A 23,785-nucleotide genomic window follows, 5' to 3' on the forward strand; every position below is an offset into this window, starting at 1 on the left:
GAATATTATGGACTATTTTTAACAAAAGGGTAAATCTAAGCACAGGCGGTAGTGCTATAGGTTCAGGGGTGTGTCAGAAATATTTGTGCTATTTTAACTTTCACATTTATCAAGTTTGAGAGGAGTAAAACAGTGAGCTAATATTTGATGGGTTTTGTGGGGGTTAGATGAATAAACAAGTTGTGGGTGTGTCGAGGCTTGGCCAATCAGAACATGCTCCATGGCGGAATATGTGGTTGCTTCAAATTGTGTTTACGGTCTTTTATGTGTTGCCTTGGAATCAACTCCAACTCCAATGTTATAGTCCGTTATAGTTTGTTAAATGGCTTATGGACATTTAGCCTACATCATGGAGTGTTTTAATAAGCACGTCCAAAACGGGACCTGCATGGCTAAAATAAAGTGAGTCTGCCTACAATGTATAGATAAAAAGGGAATATCAGCTCACTGTTTTACTCCTCTCAAACTTGATATATTAATACAGCTTAGGTGATTAAGATGTATTTCCAAACGGTCGCAGGAGCCAAACCCTTATCGAGAGTCTTGACTACTTTGCTATTGCAGTGTGCAGGACCAAAACAAAGCCTTCATTGAGAGCAGGGGAGGTTATGCTTGGTTTTTAACCAAATAAACGAAATAGGAAGAAACATGTATTTTTTTTATGTTTCTAAATACGAAGTATAAAGGCTACTCATGTTCCAGGCGCAATATTGTCAGTGTGCGTCACCGCTGGATAGGCTGTTTCCGCCTTCCAAATGCATCCCATTACCACATGCGTAACCGCTAAAACCAGCTTTTGGTTGGTTTTATAATCCCTATCAGCGCTGCCTGAAATTGGCACTTTGGATCATGATTTTAAGGACAAACCTCAAATATGTCTACCCTCCCATCTGAGCGCAAGCGAGCTGATATAAGACGGGGTCAATTCCCAAACCTGGCTTTAGGGCTTGGAAATGGCATTTCTCCAGTTTTTACATGACAAAATTGCAAACTAATGTGCGTTTGACACTGGCACCAATTGAAACGAGAGCTCCAAGTGTTAAAATAGATGTACCTTTCAATGACCGGGTATCTCTCCAGAACAGATTTAATTTTGTCAAAATCGATCACTAATATCTCACAATGAGTCTTTGCACGGACGGTCATTGTAGCTTGTTTTCCAAACAAAAATCCAGCCTGAAATGAGATCCAACGAGTATTCAGTGTAACATTCCAAATATGAATAAAAGTAGTCAATCAAAACTTTGCTTGAGGAAATGTCTTTGTAAAAATTACCTCCCCGAAATACATTCCTTCACCGTAGAGTCCAACAATTTCAGACAAGTCATCACTTAGAATCTTGAAAATCAAATCAAAGGATTTACTTGTAAAAACAAAAACAAATGTGTGTGTGTGGGGGGGGGGGGGGGGGGTAACTGTATAATGTGAATACACATTACATATCATTCATACAAGCATAACTCTTTCATACAAACCTGGCAAGTCCCTCTTCGAATGCAAAATAGTTCTCTGGTAATAGTTTCACTGTACTGGATGATCTCCCCTCTGGGAAAGAAATACATGACAGAGGTTGATGCCAGATCCCGAATGAACGCTTGTCCAGCTTGCTCGAAATAAGGAATCTGTTGAATAAAAATAAATGGTTCTCTTAATTTAAACATAGGTTGATTATGCTGTATAAAACGGATGATGGTTGCGATGAAAGAAGAAATAACTGATGAGCTCATAAATGACTCAAAAACATAACAGTGCCCTGTTACGATTGTAAATTAAGTTAAAGCTGTATGAAAAATCAATTTCCTTTATAAACAGTCTGCAATGTGTTTTTCTTCCTAACTACAAAATATGTGATATGACTTGTCTTTATCAGCATACAGGTACATACTGTACAAAACAAATATGGATACCTTTGACAAGAACCTCCCTCTCTCTTTCATCAGGACAATCTGTTGAAGTTCGATGGGCAAGTCATGCATTAAAAATTGGCCTCCTGGGTATGCTTGACCCCTGAAACATAAAAAATAATAATACATATTTGGTCTATTGAAAGGAATGGCCTCTGAGATATATTTGAAAAACTTTTTTAAAAAAATAAAAAAAACTTACTTGTACTTTGACCAAAGAAGACTCATATACTCAGTGACCCTTGTTTGAAGAGATACACTAAGGTCATGGCTTTCCATGAAGTTGGTCATAGCTGAGAGGAGATTCTGAAATGTAACCCTGGAGAAAAGATAGTCTTGCTTAGGAGTTATAAACCAATGCACATCAATACACACTTAAGATGAAAAAAACATACAAAAGTAAAAAAGATTTACCTGGCAGCATTCTGACTGGCCAATGTGGCATAGACTTGACTGATAATGTAGTTAAAGACAAACAAGCCAATGAAGCAAACAAACACAGCAGTAAGTCGCTCTTTCATAGTGCTGGGAACAATGTCACCATATCCTGAGAGAGAAATATTCAGTTATGAAACGTTTAAGGCACTGTACTGTTGTATTAACTGAGCGGGGTGGACTTAATCTTACCAATGGTTGTCATGCTTGTTGTGGTCCAATAAACAGAAATCATATAATGATACAAGTTGCTATGGCTGGCTTTCAGTCCTGTGTTCCAGGCCCATGACTCTTCATCACACCTATGGAAAAATGTAATATTTGTCTAAACATCAATTGAAACAGAAGTCATTAACACTTCCAACCCATTGTCTTTTTTTCCCTAAAAGATTGGAGTATTACCTGAAGTCCTTGCAGCCTGTGAGATACATTACTCCAGAGCAGCAGTGCACAGAGAAAATCAGGAGGAAAAGACATTTAGCCGTTCTCAGTTCAAACAGGTTCTTATCCATGTCATTTTCTTTTTTGTCGAAAAACAAACACACCTGGAATGGAAGAATGACAATGACCTCACAATGACCTACATGGTCATAAAAAACGAGGAGATATTAAACTTGTTACCTTCCGAATCCAAATAAGACGATTCCATCGGACATAGCCTAAAACTCTCCAATGTGCTTCTCCACTTGTTGTAAAAGAGAAGAAGTCCAAAGGGACAACAGCCAGGACGTCATAATATAGATTCCAAGATTTTCGATAGTTGCCGAAAATACCCATTATGTCAGCTTGATAGCCTTTGTAAACAGAAAAAATAAACCACAATTAACATGCGTGTTTCTATTCACTGAAATGGCATCAGTATCAAACCTGTCAAATAACAGTGAGCGAGTACACTTTTCTATAAAACAACGAAGACCAACACATTACCATCTTTTGTAAAAACTTCTGTGCGGAGGTTCACAAATATGTCGATAATGGCAAAAACATCAACCAATGAGCTGATTGTAAGATAGAACACACCCCATCCTTCATTGTAAAAGCCTGTAAAGCCATTAAAAAAAAACTTCACAAAAACATTTTCAGTAATTGATTCATTTTAGATGAAGGACTCGCTAACCTTTAGTGGTGGATGCATTTCTTTCAACAAAAGAGTTTACAGTTGTTCTAGTGGTGGTCTGTAAAATCAGGCCATTGAAAAATTACAACACGACTCACCCTTTGTGTCTAGGTTGTTGGTGAAAAAAAGTACCCATGTTTCAATAAAAATTGAAATGGTGATACACCAAAACATAAAAACCTCCCACTTCTGAGCAAAAATGCCATCTGGTCGAATAGTTGTCATCCAAACAGACTGGGAAAAAACCAAAAATCAAGACATTAAGCACTCATTGAAGGATATACAGTTGAGGTCAGAAGTTTACATACACCTATGCCAAATACATTTAAACTCCGTTTTTCACAATTCCTGACATTTAATCCTAGTAAAAATTCCCTGTCGTAGATAAGAATTTGAAATGTCAGAATAACATTAGAGAGAATGATTTATTTCAGCTTTTATTTCTTTCATCACATTCTCAGTGGGTCATAATTTGCATACACTCAATTAGTATTTGGTAGCATTGCCATTACATTGTTTAACTTGGGTAAAACGTTTTGGGTAGCCTTCCACAAGCTTCCCACAATAAGTTGGGTGAATTTTGGCCCATTCCTCCTGACAGAGCTGGTGTAACTGAGTCAGGTTTGTAGGCCTCCTTGCTCACACATGCTTTTTCAGTTCTGCCCACAAATTTTCTGTAGGATTGATGTCAGGGTTTTGTGATGGCCACTCCAATACCTTGACTTTGTTGTCCTCAATACATTTTGACACAACTTAGGATGTATGCTTGGGGTCATTGTCCATTTGGAAGACCCATTTGTGACCTTCCTGACTGATGTGTTGAGATTATGGCCAAACAGTTATATTTTTGTTTCATCAGACCAGAGGACATTTCTCCAAAAAGTACAGTCTGGCATTTTTATGGCGGTTTTGGAGCAGTGGCTTCTTCCTTGCTGGGCGTCCTTTCAGGTTATGTCGATATAGAACTCGTTTTTACTATGGATATAGATACTTTTGTACCCGTTTCCTCCAGCATCTTCACAAGGTCCTTTGCTGTTGTTCTGGGATTGATTTGCACTTTTCACACCAACTATGTATGTTCATCTCTAGGAGACAGAACGCGTCTCCTTTCTGAGCGGTATGATGGCTGCATGGTCCCATGGTGTTTATACTTGCATACTATTGTTTGTACAGATGAATGTGGTACCTTCAGGCATTTGGAAATTTCTCCCAAGGATGAACCAGACTTATGGAAGTCTACAATTGTATTTCTGAGGTCTTGGCTGATTTATTTTGATTTTCCCATGATGTCAAGCAAAGAGGCACTGAGTTTGAAGATAGGCCTTGAAATACATCCACAGGTACACCTCCAATTGACTCAAATGATGTCAATTAGTCTATCAGAAGCTTCTAAAGCCATGACATCATTTTCTGGAATTCTCCAAGCTGTTTAAAGGCACAGTCAACTTAGTGTATGTAAACTTTTGACCCACTGGAATTGTGATACAACAATTGTTGGGAAAATTACTTGTGTCATGCACAAAGCTTGCCACAAAACTTGCCAAAACTATAGTTTGTTAACAATAAATTAGTGGTGGTTGAAAAAAACAAGTTTTAATGACTCCAACCTAAGTGTATGTAAACTTCCGACTTCAACTGTACAATTAAATAAATGTTCTCTTATTTCTGAGCAATTTGCTTCGTTCATCTAACTTACCCTTTTCACATCTGTAGATGTTTTAACTGATGAAGAGACATTGTGGGACTGGTTTGCAAGATATTCCATAAACAATGTAAAAATCTTCTGATCCCTTGGCTGAAAAGGAAAATAATGAAATACAATAACATCACGCCAAGTCAAATAGACATGCAGTACCAGTCAAAGGTTTGGCCACAGCTACTCATTCAAGGGTTTTTCTTTATTTTTTACAATTTTCTACATTGTAGAATAATAGTGAAGACATCAAAACTATGAAATAACACATATGGAATCATGTAGCAACCAGTGTTAAACAAATCTAAATATATTTTATATTTGAAATTCTTCAAAGTAGCCACCCTATGCCTTGATGACAGCTTTGCACACTCTTGGCATTCTCTCAACCACCTTCACGAGGTAGTCACCTGGAATGCATTTCAATTAACAGGTGTGCCTTGTTAAAAGTTAATTTGTGGAATTTCCTTCTTAATGCGTTTGAGCCAATCAGTTGTGTTGTGCCAAGGTAGGGGTGGTATACAGAAGATAGCCCTATTTGGTAAAAGAGCAAGTCCATATTATGGCAAGAACAGCTAAAACAAGCAAAGAGGTGCTTTGCTGGTGACACTGTCAGTGATTTATTTAGAATTCAAAGCACACTTAACCAGCATGGCTGCCACAGCATTCTGCAGCGATACTCCATACCATCTGGTTTGCACTTAGTGGGACTATCATTTGTTTTCAACAGGACAATGACCCAACACACCTCCGGGCTGTGTAAGGGCTATTTGACCAAGAAGGAGAGTGATGGAGTGCTGCATCAGATGACCTGGCCTCCACAATAACCCGACCTTAACCCAATTGAGATGGTTTGGGATGAGTTGGACCGTTGGAAAACCATTCCAGGTGAAGCAGGTTGAGAGAATGCCAAGAGCATACAAAGCTGTCATCAAGGCAAAGGATGGCTATTTTGAAGAATCTAAAATGTCAAATGTATTTTGATTTGTTTAACATTTTTTTGGTTACTGTAAGAATATTTCAACGATAAATACACAACGCAGAGGACGAGAGGTCAATGGAGTACTAACACTCAATAGGGTTTTCAGTTCAACATCTGTTAGGAATGTCAGTCCTGAACTTATAGCTACATATGGCACGTGCTTATTGGTCCAACCTGAAATTGGATACTTGTTATTTGGCCATTGGCACAGTTTTATTGCAAGGAATTGTAATTGGTCAATCACAGGCTAGGGCTGGGTTATAAAACTACATTCTGTCCCTTTGTTCTGTGGAGAGAATCACAGGAGAGAATCACTGAGGACAGGGAAGGAACGACCATCTACCTCTCAGCATAACTATGATTTATCCTCTATGAATAACCCTATTTACCTCCCCCTGATTTGCTTTGGGGTCTGTGTTATTAAGTGGCGGCAGGTAGCCTAGTGGTTAGAGCGTTGGACTTGTAACCGCAAGGTTGCAATATTAAATCCCTGAGCTGACAAGGCAAAAATCTGTCGTTCTGGCCCTGAACAAGGCTGTTAACCCACTGTTCCTAGGCGGTCATTGAAAATAAGAATTTGTTCTTAACTGACTTGCCTAGTTAAATAAAGGTAAAATGAAAGAATAACATCAACTGCTAACATTACTATATGATTCCATATGTGTTATTTCATGGTTTTGACATCTTCACTTTTATTCTACAATGTAGAAAATAGTTAAAATAAAGAAAAACCCTTGAATGAGTAGGTGTGTCCAAACTTTTGACTGGTCCTGTTCATCGCTGAAGCATCGACACTGGATGAAATGGCTTGTGATAGAACTCATACTTACCAACAGATTTACACTTAAATCCTTCTGAAAAACCACATTCTGGGGGTTCGATGCCACTCCTAGAGCAAAGGCTTCCCTAATAGGATGCTTAACATTATGCAGCCGTTTTTGAGCTGTTCTTGCTATCTTCAAACCAGCTGTTGAAGATATTTCATTTTGCAATATGACAGTATTTGTAATGTCACAGAAAATACAGATTTCAAAGAACAGATTTCAAGGGATGTACACTACATTAAACAATATGTTCTATCAAAATGTGATTTAAAAAAAACTATACCTACCTTCTGGGTAATCCGCAAACAATGCAAGAAGATCACTGCGTTCCAACACACAAATTTCACACAATGTTGCTGCACAAATCGTAGTGTTTCTCGGAATTCTGTACATCAGATAAGCCTTGAAGGACAATAATCATATTTTACACACACATGATGCATAAGCCCATGGAATAGCTTACAAACACATTATTATTATTTATTTTTAATAAATACTCCAAAATATCAAAACAGACGTGATGCTCTTTGCCATACCTCTCCAATTAACGATCCAGGTAGCAAACGGGCAACTTTGTCACAATGATTATCTCCTAATACCTGTAAGGAGGGCATAATAATTTGTAAACGAAAGCAATTTTCTAACGAATTCATTTTGAAATATGGAAATCTAAATTTGGTTGGACACTCAATGTTTACAGCATAGGACTATACATTTTCACTTTAGTCTTGTAAAGACTTGGATGATCGATTCAAGTTTTGTACCAACTAGTTTAATCATGTTGAATGAAAAACTGTTACTCATTATGATGGCATCAAAGTGATGACTGCTGATATTCATAGATAAAACTAAATGTACCTGCACCACTCCATGTTCAATGTAGTATGCATTTTGATTGATTTCTCCAGGCTTTGCCAAAATTTGTCCAGGACTGTATGTGTAGGTGTTGAATTTAAGTGACAAAGCCCTTTTGAAGCCATCTTCGGTATTATGAAACAGGGTTGTCTGAAAGAGAATACAAAACATTGAATACTCATTGTCTCAACAGTTCAAGCCTTTGACTTTATCTTAGTACTATAAGGATGGCTGACCAAACCAAGGTACACATTAAAACAAATCTTACCTTTTTCATCAGAGGTTTGTAACAAGCAGAGGATATTTCTGAATGTAGCGCAAAAGGAAGGTCATCCAGTAGGCCAGCGATTACACTGCCTTTGCGATGCGTCCACAGATAATAGTAATATTTATGCACCCATGTTTGAACTTCCTCTGGCAATCCCATTTGTTTCTGGAAAAAGACAAAGAAAAGCTGTTTGTTTTTATCACGATTATTCATTTTTTATACATCCTGAATGTAGATTGGTTCAAACTGGATTCTAGCCGGTGTCTATTCCACAAGTTACCATCGGCTAAATCTATGACGTTAAAATGCCTATCCACTGTCTAATCAGCCCAGCCAAGCAATTTATTAACTTGATCTCCACTATAAAAAGCATCTAGACATTATCTCACATGTCTTTTAGACTAACATTTAGTTTTTAACAGCAGAGATTTGTATAAACCTTCCTGTCTGTCTCTCCGACATTTGCAACATTGTTTCAATATCCAAATTCGATCTCCAGCTGTCCCATATAAATGAACGTGTCGGGACGAGACAGACAAGCAGGCAGCGTTTCTCAGCAAGACGAAATCATTAATAAGCTGGCATAATTTTGGGGGGATATATGCAAAGAAATGTCAATTGAAAAAAGATAAAACAAAATCTATTGCAGCTTGTTTGCAGCCATTCCAGCTTGAGTTTGAAGTGTGGTAGCTGTGTTGTTGATTAGCTCCTCTGAACAACAGTGTCCTGATGAGTGAGCACATTTTCTATGCCAGGTGAAATCACGCCTCATTAGCTCATTGTTATGGATGTATCCAAATAAATGTCTTTAGAAAACAGCTTAAACAAATTAAAATTAATCTACTTTGCTGTTATTCTGGCTGCACTTTTTGGCGTGACTGTAAGTTAGACGTAGTTGGCTAGCCAGCAAGTAAGGGATAAGAACGGTGCCAGCCAGTATGGCAATGGAACACTTAGAACGACTGCCATAGATACAGAACAAAAAGACTGAACACCTGGGTCGCGTCTCTAGCGACCGAACCGATAGAACGAACGACCAACAGGCTTGGGTAGCAACCCTAGATTTGTGTCGGGACTATATCTTGTGGAAGGATAAAATAGTATGAATAAATGAATCAAAATAACATTTTTAATTAAAATATGTCAATCATTATTTGAATATTTTGGTAACCTGTTGTATAAAAGTGATAATACCCTCAAAACCGGTGTTTGGAGGACATATTGACAGGGTTCTCCCTAACAACACACGTGCCAATATATCCTCCAAACACCGTCTTCTCGGGCATTATCACTTAATTATGTCAATGGGTGTTGAGATATACCATATAAAGACAAATGGACTCCATTCGATGGCAGAACCTTCCTCTCCGGGCATCCAGATTGCTAATGATGGAGCTCATTCCAGTCGCGATGACTCCAATGAAGGCAAATAAACCAAGCACCATTACCAGTGAGGCAACCATAACCTCCGGGATCTTCATAGCATGTATGTCTCCATAGCTAAGAAAATCTAAATATTATTATACTTTCAGTTCTTTATGAAAAATGACCAGTATTCTAAAGCATTCAATACAAAACACCTGTGCCCATCAAAAACAAACGAATGCAAATACAGAGGAACACAAATGTATGGAGAACGTCACAAAGCATCCGTGTGGTTATAGGTAGCCCAGATGGTTAATTTGTGATGTTTAATAGCCTTTGTCTAACATCGCTCACTATATCCAAGTGGTACTGGTAAAAAATGATATATATATTTAAACCCATTAAAAAGCAACTTACTTACCCCACAGAACATAGAGTTATTGCAGACCAGTATAGTGACGTGGCATACAACTCCAAATCTGTTACTCCTGTCAAATTGGTTGAAACTTCCAAGAAAAAAACATTGAATTCAATACATAACAATGACTCATTCATACATGCACCTACAATGATACATTTATTAACATCTTAGTGTTGTCAACATGTTTATCAACACCAATGATGGGATTACATCGTTGATCAACACTTAGGAAACAAATCCCATCTCTGTTTCCAGTCATTAGAGCATGTTTTGCTCTACATCAGGGCTCTATGCTGACTCTTTTTTCCCCCTCCTAGATGAAAATTACAGGTGGCACAGCAAAATATTTTGGCGCATATGTGAGTAAAATGGTTGCACTGTAGAGCCCTGCTCTACAGACATACAGTACCTAGCTAACTACCTCATTTTGCAAAGAAGAAAACTCTAAAACTTACACTCTGGCAACAGCTGTAACCAGTTCTCCTCTTTGGGACACTCCCTTGGATGGCCACCATGAGCAGCTATACACACCTGATTGTACCTAGTATGCAAAAATAAAGAAGATAATACGGAATTCAACTTTAAAATGCAAGTATTTTATATTTCATCTTGAGACTGAAGGAAAAAAACATGTCATAGTATTACTTGTAAAGGGGCCTTTGAATGGTGGGGGGTTTGAAGGGCCATGTCATTTTGACTAAAAGACCAACTCACCAGGCACACGCAGAGACTTGAACACTGAGGACAACAATAGAAAAGGAATTCAGGACTGCAACATGTATCTTGTTGGTGTCAGGTTCTTTTCCAAAGGACGCTTAATTGAAACAATGAGACAGTATATACAGGTTAAGATTGGATTAATTGGCAGTTTTGGAACAGCAAATAGAATTCTATAATTTTATCTTGTTGTCATTATGTTAATCATTAACATGTACCATTATTTATTTTTTTTAAGGTAGGGCTTTAGGTGGTTTACAAATACAGTAGTGATTAATGTCATCACTATTGTACAATAAAACAATCAAATGAAATCAAGAAACTTACATATTATGTCAAACAGCCGTAAGACTCTTAGACATCGATTGATATGCATAAAATGCAATTCAGGCGAGGCATATCTCAGAGTCTCAAAGGGAAGAACAGCCAACAGGTCCATGATAAACCATGTTCGGAGATATTTTCTCTGCACTGGTTTAGAATCAATTATGACTACACCATTACTTTCATATCCAATGTAAAAGCGTGAGATGATGTTCAACAGGAAGATGACATCCAGGCAGTATCTTATCCCGACAACGACAGGGATAGCGGAGTTGAAGAACAGCTAAAAACAAAACAAAAAGGTTAACTGGAGGGGGACCTGTCTCAGTGATTTTGACCAGATAGGCAGATCATCTGCAGAGATATAGCTCCCCATGCATTCGCCTAAGATTGTACTTTTCTATACCACATATCATATGGCTGTGTACAAAACCAAAATAATCTTATTTTAGCGCATATAAAAATCCGCCAATGGATGTTTTAACAAGGTGGTGCTTCTGAGTACGGCTGTGGGGAGGCACCCTCCTTTGAACACTTATAAATGCCATTTCCTGCAATCTAGTGCAAAAAACGGCCTTATATGATATATAAAAGTATAGAAATTATATACAGTGCATTAAAAAAAAAAAAAAAATTACAATCAATATTACCTTACATATATGCTTAGTTGCATTCAAAACAGCTCATAAAACTATTTCACTGGAATGAATACTTGGTAGAACTGTAATACAGAAACCAGCTACCCATCTATATGTACACATAGTGCTGTATTGGTGTGTATTCTCAGAAATAAATGTTATTTTACAGGAAATATTATAGAATTCCTATTATATTCTCCAATATTCTACATGTACAATTTATTATGGTATTTGGTTTGCTATAACATTTGATTTAAAGAGACTTTAGGTATCCTACCATAAGCCCTAACACACCTATTGATTCTCTAGTAGCGATGCTAATGCTGGATGTGAGGTAAGTAAATAAAGAAAACAAAACCGTATTTTTTGTCATTGTCTCTCAGGATGAATGGATGGATCACTTTTGTCGATAAAATTACGTATATTAAAATACTGGGTGTACCGGCCCTTTAAATAGCAGTCGTTTTTACCACATAAATAACAATTATATTTACTTAACATTTCTAAAAACGAAATTATACTATACTCAAATGATCGTAAATCAGCTTTTTAGTACTAGTGTGGGTTGTCCTTTGAAAAGAAAAGTTGCAGATGATTATTTAAGGGAAAAATATATTTTGGTTTCACAGAATATGCTAATTTACTGTAATTGTGCTAAAATATCAGTACTTCTTTATAATATTATATACATGTCTAATAATGTTTTGATAAGAATTAAATTGATATTTTGCTGGAGAAATTTAACCACTCTCAAATTCATAGACAGCGCTATGAATGCAAGGACTGACGATCCATGACAACAAAATTCTAGTTTTAACCATGATGAGGCCACACAGGGTACTTTGTTTACAAATAGAGAAAAAAACAAGCTATAGCCTATTTTGGGTTCTGATGGGTTACGACAGTTAAAGTAAGATAATGAGGCATAAGTTATAGTCCTCAAGAATCAATGGGTACATATCATTCATTTATAAGCCCAAAAATAGATGTAGCAACTGCAGATTTCCCCTTTAAATCTTGACTTTGTAGTGTTGTAGCACAGCACTTGCCCTGATCACTAGCTACCGTTATTCTAGCTACCGTTATTCTAGCTAGCTACACACATTAAAAGCAAGGTAATATTGAGCCCCACAGTGGACGGGTCATAAAATACCCATAAAACCTAACGGTCAAACACGGAAATAGTTCCAATAGTTTTTTCACCATTCATTTTGTCCTTTGTGGATTTTAGAAAGTGTTTCGTGTAGGTTTTGATAACTGTGTAAATCTCTCTCGGACAAGGTGACTTACCGTATATATTACCGTATATATATATATATATATATATATATACACTGAACAAAAATATAAACACAACACAACATGTAAAGTGTTGGTCCCATGTCTCATGAGCTGAAATAAAAGATCATAGACATTTTCCATACGCACAAAAAGCATATTTCTCTCAAATTTTGTGCACACATTTGTTTACATTCGTTAGTGAGCATTTCTTCATTGCCAAGATAGTCCATCCACCTGATAGGAGTGGAATATCAATAAGCTGATTAAACAGCATGATCATTACACAGGTGCACTTTGTTCTGGGGACAATAAAAGGCCACTCTAAAATGTGCAATTTTGTTACACAACACTATGTCACAGAAATCTCAAGTTTTGAGGGATCGTGCAATTGGCATGCCGACTGCAGGAATGTCCACCAGACATGTTGCCAGTTAACTGAATGTTAATTTCTCTATCATAAGCCGCTTCCAACGTCATTTTAGAGAATTTGACATGATAAGTCCAACTGGCCTCACAACCGCAGACCACGTGTAACCACTCCAGCCCAGGACCTCCACATGCGGCTTCTTCACCTGCGGGATCGTCTGAGACCAGACATCCAGCCAGCTAATGACACTAAAGAGTATTTATGTCTGTCATATGGCCCTTTTGTGGGGAAAAACGAATTGGCTGGGCCTGACTCCCAAGTGGGTGGGCCTATGCCCTCCGAGGACCACCCATGGATCTGCCCCTTATATGAACTGTAACTCAGTAAAATCGTTGAAATTGCATTGCTTGCTGTTGGGGGTTTTAGGCTGGGTATTCTGTACAGCACTTTGAGATATCAGTTGATGTAAGAAGGGCAAAAATGAAATATTTGTTGAACACTAATGTACAGTCCCATATTTTTTTTAGGCATTTGGTCTTGTCTCGTACTGTGGTAGACACATATGTATAAATGTGCCATGAATACTAGGTAAGTTTTCTGCAAAGAAGCTATATAGCTAGCTTGCTACCTACCTACATGATATTAGCGACACCCTTATTTTACCAGATCCTCTTCTCCTTTAGCCGGTGGAGGTCGTTATTTAATCCCTTATAATTTCTGGCAACTATATGAACCAGGTGAAATCTATTTCAATTCATGGTGTCAGAACACACCACTGTATTAAAGCAATTCAGAACTAACTAACTTGTTGACATGTTCTGTTGCAGATTCAAAGCCAGATTAACTCATTGCAGAATGTATCCAAAATCATGAATAAATTAAGCATATTTATTTGACAGGAATGCACTTAGTCACCCATCAATAAAGTCAAACACCTGTACTCCAACAATTACATTGTTTTAAAGAAATATAAATAGTAAACAATGCATACATATGACTTTTAGACATAACATATAAACATCTGAATTTAAGTATTCATTCAATGATTTATTAAACAATACCACAAACCTGTGACATTGATGAGCACCATATGAACTGTTATTACTATTCAATAGCGCAGATTCTTCTGCTTTTCCAGTTTAGGAATTAGACGAGAACAAATAACACAACATGTAAAACAGCATATTGTGTTTTTGGTGGGCGAGTTACAAATGGAAAAACTGGTTGCGTGAGGTATGTTTTATATAAAATACTAGGTCAACTCCAGCAGAATGAGGAACACATTTAACAGACTGAAAACAAGGAAGCCATGCCTAAACTCAGCTATATCAACACCCTTCTGGTCAATTTAACAGGTCCATGTTGCTGCTGTCAATTCTAAGCAGCACAGTTACCACTGCATTCAGTCTGAACCCCAGAATAAGCAGGACATCGTTACACGGGTGAGAAAAAGGTAGCAAAAACAGTATCCCGCAACACTTAAAATTGTTAGTGAGTCTAGATGTTATCAAATCAGAAGAAGAACAAGTGAAGGAAGCAGCATAGGCAAAATGGGTGAAGGTAGGGTAGGTTTATAGAGGTTTATAGTGTCCGAAGTTAAGGGACCATAGGGCATAAGAGGCATAGTGTGGAATAAGAGGCAGCTAGAGATGGTTGGTCATGGAATCCAAAATAAAATAGGGTGCTGGTGTGCTTTCTGCACCCCTTTTAGGTCGATGTCACAAATATCCAGCCCATGTCCAGTCATGCTCGGGGTCCAGGCGTGTCCCTTGACGTTAGTCCGTCTGTTGCATCATTCAAATCGTGGTCATCGTGTGTCTGTGAGTCACAACATTAAAAAGTATGATTGATCACAGCATTTCCACAAATTGAGCCATAGACAATGCAACTTAAGCATTGAGGACAGCATTTTGTTGACAACATGGTGGTTTACAATGTCTACTGTGTGTGAACGATGAAAGAATGTTACTTACTCTCAAAGTGCTGCTTGAATATCTTCTGGTCTGCATCTATAAAGGTCAAGTACAAAATGGAGGAAGTAAATAATCTATGGCTTAGATTTGAATTCAAAGTAGACAAAAATGACAAACTAAACAATACGATGGAACAAACTACTACACATATGAAAGATTGTACCACACAGGCCAGTACAATAGCCTACACATGGAGAGGAACCTAAAGGCACATACAGTACCAACCAATACTACTCACCTGACAGACAGGGCAGGTGTGGACCAGTGCTGCCATGGCTGCAGTCTTCTGGTTCGCAGCTGCTCCCTTCTTCTTAACAGCCGCCGCCATGGAATCAGTCAACAAGTTCAACTTGAGAGTGGAGCATGCGTTATATATATCAAACATTATCAAGAATGATCAAGAATGCCTAGCCCTAGCTTCACCATATAAGTTAGCTAGCTAGATAACTAGCAAGCTAGAATGTTGGTTTATAAAAGCCAAAGAAAGCTAAACTTGTTTTTATTAATTTCTCATGCATTTAAATGGCTGGAAAAATAGACGGTTTATGTAGCCATCTAGCCAAGCTAATGTTGCTAACCATGAGCTAGCTAGCTAGATAACAGGCATTTTCAATTAAAAAATTGCCCAAGACAGTTAACAGAATTGTCAATTTAAACAACTTGAACCAATTTAATAATTACAAAATGTAGCTAACATTAGATAGTTAATCCAGATATTCTTACCTTTGCCTCGATTTGGCAGTCTCATCCTGATCTTCATGGCACTGGTCAGTGACGTGAAGCTTGAGACAGGCATTTGTAGTTCTGTATGATAGCCACATTAGCAGCTAATTAGAATTAAATTTTTTGGGTGGGTAAATACAGGCAATTATATTGATAATAAAAGTCACCTTGTCCGAGAGAGATTTACACGCTTATCAAAACTTCACGCCTGGGTAAGCCTACACAAAACAGAGCACTTATGCGAAGTGTTTCTAAAAATCCACTATGGATAAAATGAATGGTCGAAAAACGATTGGAACCACTTTCGTGTTTGACCACTAGGTTTTTATTATGACTCGTACTGTGGTAGACTTAAATGAAGGATACGTATATACCCACAGTTATGCTGCCTATTGGATCACTCCAATATGGTATCGTTCCGTGCGGCAGGATACATTCCAAGTAAGGATTTCAGATTAGTCCCATGTACTGGGTAGTGCTGAGGCTGACCCCCTTAAATAGCTGCCACCGCACTACATCCACCTCGTGTCTTTTTACGTAGATCACAGACAAAGAGGATTGGATTGATCCAATAGTGCACATAACCGTGGTTACATACGTAACCTTCGTTATGTAGCACTATATTGGATCACGCCAATATGGTATCACAATACCAGATTCATTTGTGAACTAGGTAAGGGTCAGACAGAGAGCAAAGTCCCGTAGAGCTGAGCTCAGGGCAGTCATAGTTGCAGTGTCCCTCCGTCCCCAATCAGTGAAGCGGAGGCAACAACCAGCACAGCCATCCCCACCTCATTGGCAGGGGCAACATTGACTAGATAGTACCTAGAAAAGGTGCTAGACGATGCCCAACTGGCCAAGGCGCAAATGTTACTGAGAGGAACTCCTCGGAGCAGGGCCCATGATGTAGCTAATCCTTTAGTAGAATGCGCCCCTACAGAAGAGGTCAGAGTCCGTTGGCCAGCCGATATGCTGTAGTAATAGTTTCCACAATCCAATGTGAGTCTCTGTATCGATAGCAAACGAAAAGCCAATCAGACTGCTGTATTGCCTGGGTCTGTGTAATGGGGCCCTGACCGGGCACAGCACACTTGGGGAAAAACACCCAGCTCACCAACAGCAGAAAGGCATATGCGGACAAATGTAAGGGCCGGTTCACATGTCTATCAGACAGGATCTTCGGCAAGAATGAGGGGCCCGAGCAGGCCATTGCTGGACAGAGACGTTGATTTCCCTTTATACATTTGGAGAGCAATGGTTAGCCACCCATGGCTCCCTCTTGGCCGTCGTCATGGCATGCCAAGATGGCAGCTAGATACACTCTCAATGTGGATGCCGCTCGGCCCACATTGAGCAGTAACTGTGAAAACCGTCAGAATGTTTGCACATATGACTCTCACAACCAGGTACAGAATATTCCCCACCAAATTTGATATGACGCATTGGTAGAAGGAGCCATGACACTCCGCAATGTGTTCACCCCATAAACTCTACAGCGGAAAGTCTGCACATTGTAGTTATCGGAGTCACATGTAATTGTTGTTCAATTTAAATGTTTGAATATAAAATTATTGGTGAAGAGATGCAATGTAATTTTAGCTTCCAAATGAGAGATTTGGGTTTTCATAAGGTTAGGGCTCTGCTCAATCAGTGGCCTGCCCCTGTGAAGAGACATGGGTTATAAAACTTTTCAGACACACTCTTCTCGCTCCACTATATAAAGCCTTGACGAAAATGTAACCTCCTGTTCCGAGGATGTGAGAACGACGGTCCGATGTCAGAATGGTTCAGATAACAACTACAGAACGAAGCCAACCTCAGCGTGAGCTTTGAACTCTTATTCACTACAGAAGTGAGGGCTTCAACACCAGAAGACCCTGAGACATTAAAAGGCACCAGAACTATAGCCGTGGCCGGCATCAGAATTAGAGTTTGTAGCCTTCCATTACTGTGTTCAATACCCATGGGGACTCAGTAACCATGTGTATGTGACAAATAAAATTTGATTTGATTTGGACTCCACTTGCCGCTCTCAGTTTGGCCTTTGGGCCCATGAGAAGCTGCCAATGCCAGCGACAAGCACCCCAGGATGACTGCCGACTGTCACCTTTCTTAGACACAGTCCACTGCCTGTGGGCAGGGACACCTTGCATTTCTCAACGTCGAAACGCAATACTGGAAATTGACATTTCTCTCTGTGTGAAGAAAAGTGTAGTGTATACCCTGCAGTATAACAGAAACATATGGCAACCCCAGCTACACACTGCATTTACCAGTAGTGTCATCTAGCGGTTATGTGAGTTTCTAAAGGAAACTAGGATAGTTACTGTCTGTACTGTAAAGTAGTGTAAGAGAACTATAGCTCAATCAATCAATGTATTTATAGTCATTTTTACATCAGCCGATGTCACGAAGTGCTGTACAGAAATTCAGCCTAAAACCCCAAACAGCAAGCAATGCAGAAAAAGAAGCATGGTGGATAGAAAACAACTCCCTAGAAAGGCTTGAACCTAAGAAGAACCCTAGAGAAGAACCAGTCTCTGAGGGGTGGCAAGTCCTCTCATAGATGACCAGCAGGATCAGATAATAACAGCTAACCCAGATATACACTGAAACAGTGTAATAGATATGAGCTGTGAGTTTCCAAGTGAAACTAGCTAGCATAGTCACTGTATGTACTGTAAAGTAGTGTAACAGAAAAACTATTGCGCACCAACCCAGCTACACAATGTGTGAAAAACAGAAGTGTAATAGAGCTGTAATGTGAGTTCTCAATGGAAACTACTATAGTTAAGTCTGTACTGTAAAGTAGAGCAACAGAAAAAACATAGTAAATCCAGCTACACACTGTGCAATGCCGCAGTGTATATATCTGAAAAGGAGTTACTGTCTGTCCTGTAAAGTAGTGCAACAGAACTATAGTACACACAGCTACACACAAACCCTTGGTATAATACAGCTGAGATGTGAGTTTCCAAGGGAACAGTGAACAGACAAGTCACACAGACAACCCCTCAGCGCCGCCGAGTATCGCCAAGGGGGGGGGGGGGGGCAGCAGAGCACCCTGATGGAGAAGCTGCTCCATGCGGGCATACTTGTGCGTTTGTACACTCTTAACATAAAGCTCTTACTAAGCAAATACTCTCTGGGATAAACTGTAAAAATTAAGGAGGTGGAAGTATTTAAGGGGGTCAGCCGCAGCACTACCCCGTACACTGGACTGATCTGAAATCCTTACTCACTCTAAATGTGTCCTGTCGCGCGGAAGGATACCATATTGGAGTGACAGAGGTGCTGCATACTGACAACATAGCTACATAAATATTTCACAAGGAAGAACATAGCTAACGTTTGCCTACCTCAAATAAAGACACTGTCACAGCCACCAACGATGTTAGGGCGATGAATAAATTCCATATTCGTACAATGTTCTGTTTCGGAGAAATTATGTTGACCTCATTTTTTTTCAAAACAGTTGTCGGGCATTCCTCCTTGATATTGTACATTTCCTCGAACCCCATTGTCAAGGGAATGTTGGTATGGTATCTGTAAAAATCCGCCAGAAAAAAACAAGATTTATCCATCTGTTTTTACTAACGTTAGCTAGTTAGCTAATTTAGTTAGATTACATTAGTTAAAGAAAACTAGTTAGCTATCTTCATCATAAAAACGTACCAGATGTTGAATTCAAGACATTTTCGTTTGTATCTTCTATATAACTACAGTTTCTTCAATGTTTCTCTGAAAAAAATAGGGTAAATGTAGCTAACGTTAGCGAGCTAGCTATGAGATGTTACGGAATCCGTGTTTCCGAAAAAAATCCGTTGGCGATGCTCTCCTCGCTATTCCTAACAGTCGTTTGAGCGCGCGACTAAGGCTTTTTGAAATGTGCAAGTGCACCGTGCAGGATGGCTGTGACAGGAGCTTTTCAAATTATACACACCAGATACACACCAACTTGAATTACTGCATGTGAAGCTTTAAACATTGATTCATCTGAAACCAAACCAATGAAAATAAATTATAAAATCAAAATGCATTGCCATGCCTGTAACATTTCGGAGGAACAGGATTTTTTTTATTAAAATACTTTATTGTAGAAGCTAACATCACAAATACGTGTTTCTATTTAAAAAGTTCAGAATAAATCCTAGTTACAAATGTATTGGGTTTTTCCTCATTTTGCAGTCTGATGGAGATGACATCTAAACATGAAATAAAATAACCTAATGCACACAATGACATTTGTGTACGTTGTAATGTAAATTATCCAGGCATAGAGCACATCACATTTGATCCACATTGATTCCATTTCTAAAGATTTGATATCTCTCTCAATAAGACAAGTAAATCAATGATAAAACTTGATTGATGAAACAGGCAAGGACAACTATTTATTTTGTTATTGTTCCATCAAAGCAAGTAACATTCTCATCTCTATAAAATGTTTTGGATTCTAATGACTAATTAATTCCCACAAGGAGCAAGACATACCACCAGACAACAACTTAAACACCACAAAGCATTGAGATCAACTAAGGTATTTCCCTATACTTGGCCAGAGTGTACCATAACGAGCAGGGGTTGATGTGAAATTCTGTAGCCGTTGTGCCCAAAGATGGCAGAACTCTGTTCCAATTACTTTTCCGGTTGTAAATGCACCGATTACAAGTAGGAATTATAGGAGGCTGCCCACCTTAGGCAGAATTGCCTGTGTTTGAGTAGCCTACTCTCCTCACACATCCCCTCTCCAGTAACACGCACAACTCTAAAGCTGTGCCTGGCTCAGTGTTATATCTATAAACTCCCTTGATTTTCAATGACTGTTGGGGGTGTTAAGGCTTTGCCACTAGCATATTTTAATCTCTGACTTTATACAACATAGGGACTTCCTTATCCACATCACACTGCTATGCTAAATACACAACCAAAAGTGTACTCGATTTTTCCACTTCCTCGGTTCTTATACTTACCTTGACAGTCAGGAAACAGATTGGACATCCCTGCCAGGGATTCACTGCCAAGGATCAATTCTGTCAGATGAAGAAATTAAGCCACATCTAATCAATCAGTTTTCTAATTAATATACTAGTAATGAACCACTGTCCTCCGGTCTTCAAATGTTCTGAATGTGGTTGTGAACACCCATGTGACCAACTCACAGATGCAAACACACATCACCACACAGCAGCAAGCCCCAGGTTCACACTCAAAAGCTGAAAACAACCAGAATAGTGTGTTCCACATGTGGTCTGGGCCTTGCACTGAACCAACATCAACTGGGCTCCTACCATCTTAATAATATTTCTATGATTGTGACCTCGTTTTGCTAGGATGAAATGTGTTTTAAAGTTAAATTTAAAATGTTCAACTTCATATTCATCCTCTTCAGCACCACCCCCAACATCAACATATGTGAAAATGGCACTTTTCTATGTTTGTAGTTAAAAAAAATAATAATTAAAAAGTAAAATAAGTGTTTCCCATAACATAATAAACCAATTAGCGGTGGCAGGTAGCCTAGTGGTTAGAGTGTTGGGCCAGTACCCGAAAGGTTGTTGGATCGAATCCCCAAGCTGACAAGGTAAGAATCTGTTGTTCTGCTCCTGAACAAGGCAGTTAACCTGCTGTTCCTAGGCTGTCTTTGTAAATAAGAATTTGTTCTTAACTGACTTGCCTGGTTAAATAAATGAGTAGATCATGCTAATCATAATTATTCAAAAATAACACAATGGACACCGATGCAGTCATTGGAATCATAAACAAGAGAGTAGGGCTGGCTAATAAGTCCTATTCTTGAAGATCAAGGGGTATAACATTTATTGGAATGACTGGAATTCTGATAGACTTTGGTTTTTAATGTAAATATATAATTGAATCATATATGTAGAAAGCGATGGGTTAGAAGAAGCCTACATAACCAGCCCACCATTATATGGTGTTTGTTACTACAGATCATAAAAAAACACAATTTTCACCTATATTTAGTGGGTCTGGAGATGATTAGGTTACTTTCTAAATGTAATCCGTTACGGTTACCTGTCCAAAATCGTCATCAGTAACGAAAATCTGGATGACCTAATCTGATTACATTCAGTTACTTTTAGATTACTTTCCCCTTAGGAGTACCTAAAGAGGATAGATCATTTGAGGACTTGACAAAGATATTGTTTTCATGTTTTCCTTAGGAGTCATTAGAAGACGACACAAATGTATGTTACCAATTAAACAAGATCTATTGCAGGATAAATCATTGTTAAAATGTACATAGCTGGCCATATATGGATGTTAAATTTTACTTTATGGGCTGGTTATGTAGGCTTCTTCTAACCCATCGCTTTCTACATATATGATTCAATTATATATTTACATTAAAAACCAAAGTCTATCAGAATTCCAGTCATTCCAATAAATGTTATACCCCTTGATCTTCAAGAATAGGACTTATTAGCCAGCCCTACTCTCTTGTTTATGATTTTGTTGTCATGGAGGACTGATTGGGCTCATTGATTCGAGTTGAAAAATAAATGTGGCGCTCATGGAATGGCATGCTTTCAGCACTACTGAAAAGTGTTATTTACATGTGAGAAGTAAATGCCATATGCTGCATTTGCTATATGCCTATTGTTTACCTTTTAGTTGGTGACATTTTGATATCTTGACAATATGCAGCTGTTTAAAGGGCAAATCCATATGAAACAATAACAAAACGGCCACCCCGTCTCTGTTTTGGTAAAAAGCTGAGGGATGGGCTTTGAGAATTGTAACCAGTCTCAGATTAATAGACAGAGGTATGGATGCAAGGACTGACCATCCATGATATCAAACTTGTTTTAACCATGTTATGAGGCTATAAAGTGTTTGTTTACATTTACAATGTTTACAAACATTGGAGAAAGACCAGCTTATATTTTGGGTTCTCATGGGGTGTGACATTTGAACTAAGCCCATGAGGCATTTATAAGTTATATTCTTCAAGAATCAATGGAGATTTATATATATGTATTAGTAAAATAACTGATGTAGCAACTACAGATTGTCCCTTGAAATCTATCAAATGCGTGCGAGTTTGAGCATGTGTCCATTAGACCTATGAATTTATCAGCATGAATTATATGGCGCTATAAAATACCCACTTTTATTCCATAGGCTGGGATCCGCACTATGCATGTGAGCATTTTTCACTGGCTGTCCACTGGTTTCAAAAAGAATGGTTGCGTTTACTCAAATTGGATAATCTTTGGATTCCGACAGCAGTCAGGAAGACATTGCTTGGACCGTAGCCTAAAAAAAGTATATTCCTGCTCGTTTCCCGTGATCCATCATAGTGGCCGCTGACTTGTGGTCAGACTTGCTCAGGTGGAACAAACTTAAACGTGTACCTTTTTTTTCAATGCTGATTTAAATGTCATTGAGACAACAGAAGTGTCTCCCCCCCAAAAAAAATAAAAAATAAAATCACAAACATACTTTTAAATTTAAAAGTAATCCTCGAGGTCATCTAGTTCTTCAAAAGTATCTAATCTGATTAGAATATTTTCCCTAGTAATGGATCACAGTTTACATGTGAGTGATTACAAAAAAAAAAAAACATGTAATCTGTTACTCCCCAACCCTGGAGATGAATATGAAGTTGAACATTTTAGAAATTTCCCTTTAAGAGTGACATAAAAAAAATCCTTGAAGACTGATTACTCTAGTCTATTTGAGATTGACAGCAACTGTGGAATCCATATGGGTAAAATAACTTAACGCCTGCAGTAATAACACAAGATGAAACCCTAAAATGAGTGTCAATGGCAGCAAACACTGTTGGGGGGTGGGGGGGAGGGGGGGGGGATAATTGTGATACCGGAGTACCTAAAGAGGATAGGTAATTTGAGGACTTGACAAAGATA

General features: G+C 38.5%; 1 protein-coding gene across 3 annotated transcripts in view; it reads right to left on the minus strand.

Annotated features, from left to right (window-relative positions):
- The window catches only part of cngk (cyclic nucleotide-gated potassium channel), a 28,601-nt gene extending 8,792 nt beyond the window's left edge, over window positions 1–19,809 (minus strand). Inside the window, exons 1-24 of one of the 3 annotated variants that reach the window (XM_021617527.3) lie at window positions 19,563–19,809; window positions 19,247–19,433; window positions 10,909–11,188; window positions 10,579–10,678; window positions 10,320–10,405; window positions 9,865–9,949; window positions 9,401–9,578; window positions 8,079–8,243; window positions 7,814–7,960; window positions 7,492–7,554; window positions 7,243–7,357; window positions 6,962–7,098; window positions 5,153–5,251; window positions 3,555–3,690; window positions 3,267–3,380; window positions 2,961–3,133; window positions 2,742–2,884; window positions 2,532–2,641; window positions 2,319–2,451; window positions 2,107–2,223; window positions 1,908–2,007; window positions 1,476–1,622; window positions 1,276–1,338; window positions 1,055–1,176 (exon numbers count right to left, since the gene is read on the minus strand). In XM_021617527.3, the coding sequence (XP_021473202.3) occupies window positions 1,055–1,176; window positions 1,276–1,338; window positions 1,476–1,622; window positions 1,908–2,007; window positions 2,107–2,223; window positions 2,319–2,451; window positions 2,532–2,641; window positions 2,742–2,884; window positions 2,961–3,133; window positions 3,267–3,380; window positions 3,555–3,690; window positions 5,153–5,251; window positions 6,962–7,098; window positions 7,243–7,357; window positions 7,492–7,554; window positions 7,814–7,960; window positions 8,079–8,243; window positions 9,401–9,578; window positions 9,865–9,949; window positions 10,320–10,405; window positions 10,579–10,678; window positions 10,909–11,188; window positions 19,247–19,408 (2,975 nt within the window). In that variant the 5' untranslated portion in view covers window positions 19,409–19,433; window positions 19,563–19,809. The other 2 variants (XM_090188908.1, XM_021617526.3) reach the window with 2 other exon arrangements.
- Window positions 19,810–23,785: the final 3,976 nt, after the last annotated feature.

The sequence above is a fragment of the Oncorhynchus mykiss genome, chromosome 10, assembly GCF_057628025.1.
Source record: "Oncorhynchus mykiss isolate SJ-2025 chromosome 10, ASM5762802v1, whole genome shotgun sequence".
NCBI lineage: Eukaryota > Metazoa > Chordata > Actinopteri > Salmoniformes > Salmonidae > Oncorhynchus > Oncorhynchus mykiss.